The sequence below is a fragment of the Leptosomus discolor genome, chromosome 6 (assembly GCF_034619465.1).
Source record: "Leptosomus discolor isolate bLepDis1 chromosome 6, bLepDis1.hap2, whole genome shotgun sequence".
Classification (NCBI taxonomy): Eukaryota; Metazoa; Chordata; class Aves; order Leptosomiformes; family Leptosomidae; genus Leptosomus; species Leptosomus discolor.
The window spans coordinates 61,716,296-61,728,517 of record NC_141396.1 but is presented as its reverse complement, the minus strand read 5'-3'; the positions used below and the strand labels follow the sequence as shown (position 1 = coordinate 61,728,517).

The 12,222-nt window shown below is 49.7% G+C and overlaps 1 protein-coding gene across 1 annotated transcript in view; it reads right to left on the bottom strand.

Moving 5' to 3' along the window:
• LOC104348091 (mitogen-activated protein kinase kinase kinase 3-like) overlaps positions 1–12,222 on the bottom strand; it is a 47,358-nt gene that overhangs the window by 11,466 nt on the left and 23,670 nt on the right. Inside the window, exons 6-8 of the mRNA XM_009953288.2 lie at positions 11,216–11,327; positions 3,537–3,670; positions 696–769 (exon numbers count right to left, since the gene is read on the bottom strand). Of these exons, the coding sequence (XP_009951590.2) occupies positions 696–769; positions 3,537–3,670; positions 11,216–11,327 (320 nt within the window). The remainder of the gene's footprint in view (positions 1–695; positions 770–3,536; positions 3,671–11,215; positions 11,328–12,222) is intronic.

The window sequence follows — 12,222 nt, the reverse complement described above, 5'->3', positions numbered from 1 at the left end:
AAAAGGAAAAAAAAAAAAAAAGAAAATCTTTGATGCAGATGGAAAAAAAAAAAATATATACCGCTTCCCAAAAGGACACCGTGTCTTACACACAGCCTACCGTGCGCAGCAGCAAACATACAGTTGCCGTGCACGTGCGAGCTTGGCCCAACCAGGCGCACCAACTATTGAACTGCAAGCCCGTGTTAGTACAACGTGTCCTAGTTGCTTCCTGCCGAGAAGCTAAACTTAGTTGTTGCTCATCTGGTGTCCTCAGCACCTTGACTGACAAGTCTGTGGCCGCTGGCAGCGCACAGGGGCTGCCGAATTTACAAGCGGGCAGTGGAGAGCAGACAGCATGCCTGGGGAGGGGGAGGAGGCATGGAGAGGCTACCAGGGTATTGACCTGGTGACTGCAGAGAGCCAGAGGGGGAAGAGAGGGATCTGACTGAAGCAGAAAACGAGGGCACACAAAGCCAGGCTGTCAGCAGATCCCCAGCTACTTCGTCCAGCTCAGATTACTGCAGTTCAAATCATACCATCACACAGATGTCTGCGCTAGGAGCCGTTGTCTAGCAGCCAGGATACATTTGTTTTTCTCAGGTGCATCCTCAGCCCAACAGGAACCTCAGGGGATGCCACTGACCCTGCTCCTCTCCCGCTACGGAGCCAAGGCTGCATCTCAGCTTGTGAACATGGTGACACGCACAACTCACCTGTCCACAGATCTGTCCAGCGACTGGCAGCTCCCAGACAGCGACTCATCGGGGCTGATGAAAGCTTCAAGCATCTGACAGGGAAAGAAAGGAGAAAACAATAAAACCACGCACTGTAGCTCTCCAAGCTCCAGCACTACCAGATCTCTGCAGGGTCACCAAGGCTCCACCAAAGCCAGCTGATTTACACTAGCTGACACCAGTCCCAGCAGAGACAGAGATCCAATCTAACAAAAGTTTTCTTCCCAGTGGAAATCCATTTACGATGCCCCCTCTGCATTACTGTTCTTTCCAACTGCTATTTGCTAGTAGGGAAACCAAGGGAAACAAAATTTGTACCCTGATGGTCAAACCATGCTGAGACATCAATGAGACTCAAAGTATTCAGGAAAAAATAATAATAATTTAAAAAAAAAAGAAAAGAAATAATCAGAGCACAAATGATGTGCCCAAGGCCAAGTGGATATTGTGTGCCACAGCCAGGACGGCAGCCCTGGACTTTCCCGAGCTGCCCTCTGGCACACAAGACCAGCCTTCCTCTCTGGTGATAAGCGAAGCATCATCAGGGCTTTTGGCTGGAGGAACTGGCTTGGCTCTCACTAGCTCAGTGAGTCAAAAGCTGCATTTGTGTCGCTTCCTGGATGAAACATTGTACTGGACGGGGTTATTAATAGCTGGTTAGTAACAATAGAGGTTTTGTATCGAGTGGCAAACCTAGGGGCTATGTGCAGTTCCAGCAGAGCAGAGCTTGCTGAGGGCCACGCTGTGCTGCGGTCGGTACGATGCTTCCTCCTGGCTGCAGACCCACAGCAGACACTCGCTATCCCCGACTCCACAGCCAGCCCCAAGCCTAGCTTGTTCCCAGGAAAGCTGAGCAACGAGGGTTAAACACCACGTGGAGCCACCCTTCGCTGGCTCCTGGACCCACATCGCTCCTCCTTCCCCGTGTACCTCAATGGCCTCCCTTTCCATGCTCCGTTTCTGAGTTAAAAACCTCCTCAACTGGTTGTCATAACAGCTCACATTGTTTTGGCAGGATGGTCCCAACGGGAAAGTGCAATTTTTCTCCGCTTCCCAGTTTTTACCCCAAAGCCTCATCCTTCAAAATGCACTAGCTAAAGAGGAGCAAGATTTCTGCTAGACCCCACTCTCTACCTCTGCCAGCCATGTCAGGTGTCTGCCAGCAGTTAAAACAATGCTGAAACAGACTCGTTTCTCAAAAGCATAAAACTGGAACTCCAAGCAGGCTCCAGACTCAATCTGCCAAGCTGGTCTCGAGGCAAAGACTGCAGTCACCTCACAAGGGGCACCCCCAAAATGCAGCAAGCACCAGCCTGTAAGTGGTTTTCCACAAGGCACGTGTGGAAGCTGCAGCACAAGCATATTCTGAGGGCAAAGCCCATATGGGGAGAAGCATGGCTGCTCAATGAGAAGAGGGGGAAAAAAAACCCCAAACACCCCATCCCCAAATCCCCTTTTTCCTGCATTTAGTTCACCAGAGAAGGGCAGCAGGCCACCCACAGCGTGATGCTGGGGAAAAGCGAGGAGACCATCTGGGAACCTTCATCAGGAGCAGGCTCAGAGCTCAGTCAGCACAGACAGAGCTCCGTTAACAGCCAGTGGAGCTGCGCTGATTTACACCCAAGGGGGGTTCATGGGGACCCTCCCCCTGCACGCACACGCACTTTGTCTTAATCCTACCAAACGTGTTTGGAAGGCATGTGAAAACAATAGAAAGCCAACTTTTGGCTGCAAGGAGCACAAGATACATCTGTACTCTGACGCTGCCAAGACTCACCCGGAGTGACTTCTTATTTTATTAATGGCTGTATAACCACTGAAAACACAACTTTGCCATGGAAACACTGGCACAGCCTGCACACAAAAGCGGAGCTAGCGGGTGCTATCTGAGTGTAGGAAACGCACGTCTCCCCAGGCAAGATCCTCGGGGGCCATCACAGCAGCCTTCTGGAGCGAGCCTAGTGCCTTCTGGGTGTCTCCCCATGTCCCTCCTGCACGGCCAGACCTCCCGCAAATTGTGGATCCTGGCCCTGCCCTTCCAAGAGCTTTGCGAGGATGAGCTGTGTGCCCAGACAGCCCAGCTGACTTCACAGGAACTATGTGAAGCTCTTCAGAGATATAGCTTGAGCAGAGATACAAATGGAGAGGGAAGTACGAGCTGTTCCCCCCGCCGGTCCCTTGACACTGCAGCGTTTCCCCCATCACAGGTACCAAATTGGCTGGAGGAAGAGGTACTGCCCATCACTGTGCTCAAGAACTAGCTGCGCTTTTATTATTGAGGGATCGGAATATACAAACTCTTTATCAAGAGAGGAAAAAAAAAATACATATGTGGGGGAGGGGCAGAGGGACAAAACCAGAGAGGGGCTGCGGGCAGAGCCAAGAACTGTAACCAGAGCTCAGGCAGAATCAGCACACGGGAAGCAGCGAGAGCTGCTGACATCCCCAGGCTGTTGCAATCGCAGGCAATCGGTCGCTTGGCACGCTCCCTCGTGATCCCGGGATCCAGGAAGGCTGCAGCCGCAAGGGCCCGTCAGCTGGTATGCACGTGTGTCCCAGAATCTACGCTCCTCCAGAGCTACCTGAGGTGCCTGAGCACGTTGCCATCACCACTGCAGCTGGCTTTTAGGATTCCTGGAAATCGGGCCAGCTGTTTCTTGAGCATGTTAAGCCCGGGGGCACCCATTCCTGGAAGCAGCGGGCCTGAGCCCCACGCACAGGGCCCGCTGAGGATTTCGTGGTGGGAACAGCACTCACAGCGCAGCCTCTCTCGTGCCTAACGCTGTCCTGGCTTAACCCACGTGCCCTGGCTCCACTTACGTTCTGATCCATGGTCTCAGGGATGAACTCGCCCTCGCTGTTGATGCTGGTATAGGATCCCTGGCGAGCGATCTGCTGCTGCTCTTCAGGAACGCTCCCTGGGGGCGGAGAGCTCCGGCCAGTGTGCAGAGAGCCTAGGACACAGTAAAGGCACGGGTCAAGGAGAAGACTTGCCACATCCAAGTCTTCCCAGTGACTGCAGACCTCCTGGAGATGCTGCTGGGTTTGAACTTGCATGGAAGGGAATGGAGGAGCTAGAGATATAATATGGGCATCCCACAAAGCTTTTGCAACAGGGACAGTTTGCTACTGTGGGGCCACACGAAATCTAGCAGACTTGGTCTGCAATCTGCCCTGGATCCTAAGAGCTGTGCGCTGTATCCAGGTGCTCTGTCAACAGCAGAAAGAAAACGGCTCCAGAGTTTTGTTGTGATACAATCAGTCAATCTCAAAGCAAAACACAAACTCCAAACCCACCTCTCCTCCTTGACCTCCAGGCATTTCCTCCCTGGATCACGCCACTGCCTTGTTCAGCAATCTGGGAAACAGCCCGGGTGAACTTGGTGCAACACCACTTAAACGCTTCTTATATAGAAAACAATTTGCACCCAAATACCCCTCTTCTCTCCCCCTTCCCTAGACAAAAGCAAAGGGGAAGGAAAACCAGCCCTCAAATCCAAGAACCACAGGGAAGGAAACGACCTACGGGATCAGCTTGTCCCATCTCCTGCCAAGGGAGGGTTGTCTCCCCTGTCTGTAGCCCCAAAGGCTCCACGCCTGCCGCTGGCAGAGCCTCCACACCAGGCAGAGCCACCGGGAAAACCCTGGGCTCTGCAGCGCATCGTGTGCACCTCGGCACAGACAGCAAGGCTTTTGCCGGCTCCTCCACAGGGCTCATTGAGCAGAAGCAGGTTTCTGGTTTGCACCTAGGAGAGAACTCCACAGCTGCCTTATGCAGACATCCCACTCCTCCCCCTTATTCCCCCAAATCCACCCTAACCAATTCCTTGTGCCTTTTCAGGTTTCAAGGACCGTTGCCCTCACTTGGCCCAGATGCACAGGCTTGGCTCTGCTTGTCTTTCTGCAGTCCCTCCCCTCCATCCCTGGGCTGTCATCACTTCACGGCAAGGAATTGCTGACAGAGGTCCGTGCTGCTCCATGCTGGAGCTTTAACCGGTCGGTATTGTGCAATGTGAGCCTTCACACAACACGATTTGTTTTCAAGCAGACTTCTAAAAAGCACACATCCTCCAAGAGTCAGAAAGCACACGGAGATGCACTTACTTACGCTTTGTTATCCATTTTTGTGTCACTCTTGCCAACTCTTTGGTTCATTACTGCCATTTGGTAACAACATGCCCAGGCTAAGTACAATATTGCAAGAGAAAGGTACCGGGAAGGGGCCTATCCCGTTGTGAAAAGTCAGCACCAATCAATCAACCCAACACTTCTGCCTCTTCTGCGTCACAGTTACTGTGCCAGATTGATCTCTGGCGTAAATCCATCAGCGTGATCAACACAACAAATTTGAGTCCCCACCTTTCACTTCAGCTGAAATGCATCAGGAGCTTCTAACGTTAACAGTGTCACACCAGCACTAAAGACCACTAAATCAGGCTTGCTGGATTTATACCAAATACGTAGATATCTGTGTCCCATGGTACATCTTCCCCCAGACCCCTTGCTCGGATTGTAAAAATAAAAGTCATATAGCTTTGAGTTACTTTTTTTTTTTCTTCTTCCTATTTTCTTCTTCACAGATTTCCTGCAGGATAAGAACCCAGCAAAAAAAAAAAGTCCAACTGAAGTAACGCCAAGATCAAGGGGAGAGAATCTCTCGAGTGCTGCGGCGCTCATAATGAACTGGCTTTCCACCAGCCCTAAAAACAAAACCAGTTGGGAAGTACGGCATCCTCTCTTTGAGGATAAATAAACAAACGTTTAACCATTTAACAGTCCGGGCACCCTGGATAAATCACTGCATTATCAGCCCCTCATTTGCTTAGCAGATGCCAATCCAGAATGCAGCATAAGGACATTTGGGTGGCTCTTGCTCCAAAAAGCTGCTAGAGGATTTGGTGTGGTGTAGCCACTGTATCTTAGCTCTGTTGAGCATTTCTGTTACTGCTAGGATGAGGTGTGGGTCTGCTCGTGCTGGGATCTCTCACTCATTGCCCAGAAAGTCTTTGACTCTGATTTTACAAAGAACTGTACATGCCCTGTTCGATTTTGAACCCAGGGAGTTAAACGAGATTCATCACAAGTGTAAAGACTTTGCATGATCTCACATTAAGCCTTTGCCTGCAACAACTACTCCCAGGTCAGTTGTGTTTGACCTTCCAGAGTCACATTTCCTGCCAAAAACTGTAAAAGGGGATAAGACACTAGCCATTTCCCAGCAGGCAAGGAACTTAAACAAAATGCTTAGGCTTTTGCACGCCTGGAAACTGCTGGATTGAACCAGATCCCTGTCAGCCAGGCTGTTTGGGTAGAAGAGCTGCTCAAAGTAATTTGTGCAGCTTCGCATCTCCAGGAGCACTGGTTGCTGCTGCTTCGCATCCATGCCTGTCCACCTGCCCAGGAGGTGGTGGGAGCAGAGCCCCAGAGCCCAAGGCTGATTCCGCCCCCCTCCAGCTCTATCCTGCCCTGTTAGCAAAACCTCAGGCAATGTCAGGGCTGCTGGTGGGCGGGTGGGGGAATGGAAAATAGGGGTCAGGGACAGACAGCAACTGTGGTGCTCAATGGCAGGCTTAATTCACAGTGGGGGCTACACAAGGCATATTGGATATATTAGATAATGCTGCTTCACCCACCCAGAGGCAGAGGAAGAAAGACAGACAAGCCCAGATGTGCCTGTTTGACACATCACAGACGCTCTTCACACTTGACCTAATACTCAAGAAACAGCAGCAGCACCAGGCAGAAGAGGAGACCCCCAAGGAACTGTCCTCCTGGGGTCTACAGGATTACATGTCAGCTCCAGTCCTCAAGACCCAGCGGGGACAGGGCAGGCTCTGAGGCACTTTATAAGCTGAACGCTGGCCAGATCTCAGCTGCTCTATTCAGGATTCCTGAACTCAGAGAAACTCTGCAGACTGGCACCAGTTGAGCATCTGACCTTGGTTATCCTTTGGAGCAAGGTGCTTTGGGATGGGATTCCTGCTCTATGTTACATGCACTAGTGTAGAGCCATATATTTGAGACTAGAGCACAGCATGTCCTGAGCAGGGTGAACCAGGCCAGCACGGAGACTTACAGTCACTGTTGGCATCTGTTGGGGTCTTTCATGTTCCCTTCTGCTATTTTTATTTAAGAAGTGTCTTTCATGAAGTATGTGCAGAGTTTGTGGTGCTGCACGTACAGCCAGCTCCCCTGTGCCAATCTTGGCTTCCCTCTGCCTCCGTGTTCCCTGGCTTCACCCTTTCCCTGCCCTGACAGGTCCTTCCCAAAACTTCATCCAACACCAATCAGCATCAAGCAGGTGTCCTGATGGAAGAGAGAAGCCCCTTAAAAGTCAGAACTGGGGAGGGTTTGTTGGCAGCTGCCTACGCTCACAGCTGCAGCCGCAGAGAGCCCAGCCCTGGGATGACGCCGCCGCAGAGCCGAACGAGGGACATGACGTCAAGATGTGCCGTTCCTCTGAGGCCTGGCAGAAACACAGGGCTCAGGACACAGCAGCACATGAAAAAGAGTTAAACTTGCAAGAAATTTCTCACTCTGACTGCCGAGGGGAGGTGTGAGCAGATGGACCAAGTCTCCCTTGATTTGTCTTTTTCAGTAGGACCCCTACAAGCTCCCTCCTCTCCATGCTGATCCTCTGAGGACAGACTCCTGCATCTTGATTTAAGGCAAACTCTAGGGTTCTTCTACACTAATAAGCAGGACAGAGCCCATTTTCTAGCCCTAAAGCCCCTTCTCAAAAGAGAGGGGATCTCATCCATCCCACCTCCTGCAACAGGTCCATAGCCCACGCTACCCCAATTTGTACCTGGGCACTGCTGGGATGGCAGTCATTGGTACGGGGTTGGCCAGGGAGATGTGCTAACGATTAAGCAACCTCAACAGCCACCCAGTGCTCATGTCATGGCCCTGTGAATTTAACAGACCAGGCATCACCTCCAGGCCTTTGTTTCTCATTCATGGGGCCAGCCTGTGCACCAGCAAAGCCTTTGTACCATTTTTCTCCCAAGATCTGCGTTCAAACCCTCCCAGCGTGCCAGCAGGGGTTAGATGCTGCTACATGCACGTCCAGGCACCCATGAAAACCTGGGCACCATCACTGCGGTGGCAACTCTCCGAGGCAAAATGTTCCCATGGCTGGTCCATGTTGGACAGCACAGACCCAGCTGGTCTGCAGAGCACTGGCAGGCACACGATGCCACAGCTCAGCAGCCTGGTTGGCCACCGTGGGGAAAAAAAAAAAAAAAGAAAGAAAAAAAGAAAGCTTTTGGCAAATGTTTCCACCGAAATGGTGATTCCGGAATGGGGCTCTTGAATAATATGTGGATAATGGTCCGAAACATGTATTTCCTCAAAGTAAATAAAAACAACCCTCAGTTATCTGAAAATCCAAAACCCAAACAGATTTTTAGGCAAAGTTTCCTGGTACTCAGCTGAACATTTGCAGATGCTGGTCATCAAGAAACTGGAATATTTTACGCTCCCCTCCCCCCGCCAAAAAAAAAAAAAAAAAAAAAAGGGGGGGGTGGAATTTCCACTGAAAAAGTTTAGGGGGGGGGAAGAAAAATACTGACTTTGCATAAGGTTTTTTGGGGACACAGAGTGAAGTACATTTTCTGTCCAGCAGAAGCAAAAATAGCCAAATCTTCCCCAGAACATCTACCCCCCTTTCCAATGAGCTTGTGCCAACAACATGCAGCTTTATTATTTTTCGCTGCTGCTAACATGGCAGAGTCAGCAGAAAAACATGAGACATCTCAGAAACACTGAGAACATGACCCAGAACCACCTTTTTTTATAAAGTCACTTTAAATCTCCTTTTAAATCTGGTTTCAAGAGAAAAGCGGGACTGAGTTAAGATCCTCTCTTGACAGCAACCACTTTGATGACAGCAGAAGCAAACACTGTGAAATACCTTGCAACTGCAAGCGTTCTCCTACAGAAATTCCAGCCTCTTAGGCTGCTTTTTGACTGCCCTCAAAGTTCAGCGAAATCCCCAGTTCAGGGAACCACAACACAGGGTCACCTCTATTTGTCTGTTGCTTGACGTTCAGTTTCATGCTCCATTTCAAACACTGTGCTCCCTCTCAGCTCGCTGAACCAGTTTCTGCCCCGCTGACAGATTACCTGCTTCTGATTTCGGAGTTCAAAAAAATCTGCTGGATGGCGAACACCTCCTAAGCAGAGCTGCAGTAGCTTCACACACAGCCCAGGTAACTCCAAAGAGAGGTCTGATGAGCTGTTATTACCCAGAGGGTTTGTTGCAACCTCTTTTCAGACTAAGAGCAAGACCAACAGTCTGCATGGAAATTAAAAAGAGGGATGACTGTAGCATGGGTTGGTTACCTTTGCTACCTAACGACGTAACAGCGCCGAGGACACTGGCTTTGGTGCATTAGCAATTGGCACGCAGACCCTCCTGAAGATCCCACCGTCAGCACACTCTGCATCCTGCACCTGGTGCTGCCCAGTCCTCCTCCTCCATTACCTAGATTAAACGAGCATGTTATGCCCATTCCTCCACTCTGCTATTCGGGCATCCCCTCAAAATCCATCCGAGTACCTCAGGCTCTCACCCTGGGCTGATATCTCTTCCTTTGTCTGCCTTGTCTTATCTACAGGATGCTCTTCAAGTCAGTGACACCTCAGAGTCAGTGGTGTGGATCTGCTTGGGGACTCTACTCTCTTGGTATTACAGCAGCTCCAAAACAGTAAGGAAAGGCCAAAGCATGGCATAACAGTCAGTAGGAAAGTCTAATTTTGCAAGAACTAATCTTCTCGCTAGCACAGCTACACATGGAATCAATTCTGCCCATCACGCTCCGTTCACACATCAGTGACAGCTCCCGGTGCCACAGCTCTTCGCTGGCTTACATTAACAGCCTAACAAGTGCCAAAAAGAGAGCAGCAGAGATGTTTTGCCCAAGCACAGCTTCTGCTAAGGCTTTGTGCCTTACCCTGTATTTGTGTGTGCATTTCATTCAGGGTCATCTAGTGACTCTGCCAGACTCTGGGCAAACTCTCAAGAGCCACGTGAGCTAGAAAAAACCCCACATAATAGAAAAAGACGACCCTAGCACATCCAAATACCAGGCCCAAACAGAGCTCTTGCACATGTGCCACCCATCCCTGGCTTCAACAAGAGCTGGGCATGGCTGCATGAGGAGCTATATTGGACCTACCCTAGAAGAACATTTCCTATATATCATTGTCTGGGATGCAGCAAACGACAGGATATGTTATCAAGGCAGCACAGGCGATGAGACAGAGAAAGAGCAAATCCTTGGAGAAAAATACTCCTTTGTTGCACAGGGAAGAGTTTGGAAGAGTTTACTGCCATATAAGTACAGAGGATCTTTGGAGGATGAAGTGTATCTTCATGTACATTTCTATAGGAGGGCCCCCTTCATTCAAGGCCTCCGATGCTGTCATTTCTACAGCTGATGAATAATTGTACAAAAACAATAGAGATCTGTAGAAATTACCCTGTAACCAGCACCCTCAGTCATGCCAGAGAACACTCACTGTATGACAAAATCATTAATCCTGCCTACAGGTTATAATATGAAAGTTATATCCCTGCTATCCAGTCTTATAGGGTGCTTTCTGGCACCCTGCTTTCTACAAAATCCTACAAGGTTCTTCACACAAAAGGTCCTGCAGAGCGCTTATCAAGAGTACTTGTAATTTCAAAAAGCTCAGAGTATTTTAGAAAACAAGAAAAGCATAAACCCCAGCACAGGAAAACAAAGAAAAGACCACACAAGGCTATGAACAAACTCCAGTCCCTGCAGGGCTGCAAGAAGACGAGGCATTTGCCAGCCTGGCTTCAGAGGTAGGTGTCTGCTTCCCAGCACCTCTGAGGGAGAGGGATACTCCCCTTCATCTGAAACGCAACCACTGCAAAACACTGTGCACATCTGTTCTCCTGAGAAACCACAAAGCAGGTACCACAGACTTAACTTCATCAACAAGAAGAGACTGGTGGCACAGAGACACATATCTGGTCCTCATGCGGTGAAGCTGGTCCCAGCTCAGCAGCTAACCAAGCCCATTCAGCTACATTATTCTGCTAAGTGGGAAAGGGGGACAGATGCCGAGAGAATAACAGCAGATGGTTAAAGGAATAAGTATGTCAAGGTCACAGAAAGCCTTGGCTTTCTATAGATCCTCTCTTCACTTCGATAAAACTCAGTAGCATCAAAATCACTGGAGGTTTTTGTCACTGCATTTCCCCCCTCAAATTACACCTCAGATCCCCCGTTCTTAGCTTTCATGCCCAACATGACTCTCAGCACAACCTTGTCCGACCTGTGCAGCTCTCCAAGTCTCTTCCTCAGACTGAGGATAAGCAGCAACTGCACTGAGTTACTGGTGGGAGACATCAGGGTGGTCATCCAGACTGTGGAAGGTACAGGGTTGTGACAGAGAAGAGAAAGGGGATGGTGGCCAGCTTGTAATAGCACAGAACACCCCACAGAGTGTTGCATTTCACTGACCTGTTGAATACTTCCGCGTCCTCTCGGAGTCTTTGTACAGGGATCCCATGATATCACCCATGGATCTGGAGATCCTCATTTCATGCTGTTTGCTGTTGTTTGGCTGGAGAAGCTGGTAATCAGACAAAAGGAATGATCAGATTCAGCCAGGGTCCTTGTGGACACACCATGTGAAACCCTGTATTTGGCTCCGCGTGGCCATATTACCCAAGAACTAAATTAAAAAAAAAAAAAAAAAAGACATATGCACATAATCCAGAGTGATCCAAAAATCATTCACAAACAATTCACATCTGTTATTAAAACAGTCTAATAAGACTAAGATTAAGCTCCAGTTGATAATGGTAAATACAGGTATTTGACATACAAGACTGTTGCTGCATGGCATTATTTCCAGAGAGACGCAGAGACTGATCCTTGGCCTTAAGCTAAGTTTGCAATTCCAAAATCAGAGCCTCTCCTCCATGCTCCCTAGACTTCAGTGGCAGCCTAGGCACTGCAGAGGTTCCTCTGTAACAGAACAGAGGAACCAAGAGTGCGGGATCAGGGTCTGCTGGGGAAGACAGGTAAGGAGGAGAGCAAAGAAATGCATATCCAGCTGGTAACTGAAATGGTAGTGGCCAAGTCTTACTACGATAAGATGCTACACTGCACTGTGATTTTGTGATCATTTTACGTATGACCTTGGAACTGTATGTTCTTAATGCAGGAGCGTGGTTATATGCTTCAGGAAGAGATGGACCTACTCTCAAAGGTATGTGTGAATCTACCTGGCTTCCCTGCTCTGAGAAGCTGACTTGCAATGTTCCCACAGCTGCTAGGGCAGATCGCCCCGTTTCTGCCCGGGATTTATGAAACCCCAACTGACGGCTCAGCTTTAACCCAGGGCTCTGGTCCCTGCACTTCCTCAGAGCCTCTCAGGAGCAGAGAAGTTCCTGGAGCTGCGAGCTCCAGTGGTAGCATGAGGACAAGCACCGTGAGTTTCAAGACTCCCAGTCTCTCCAGTA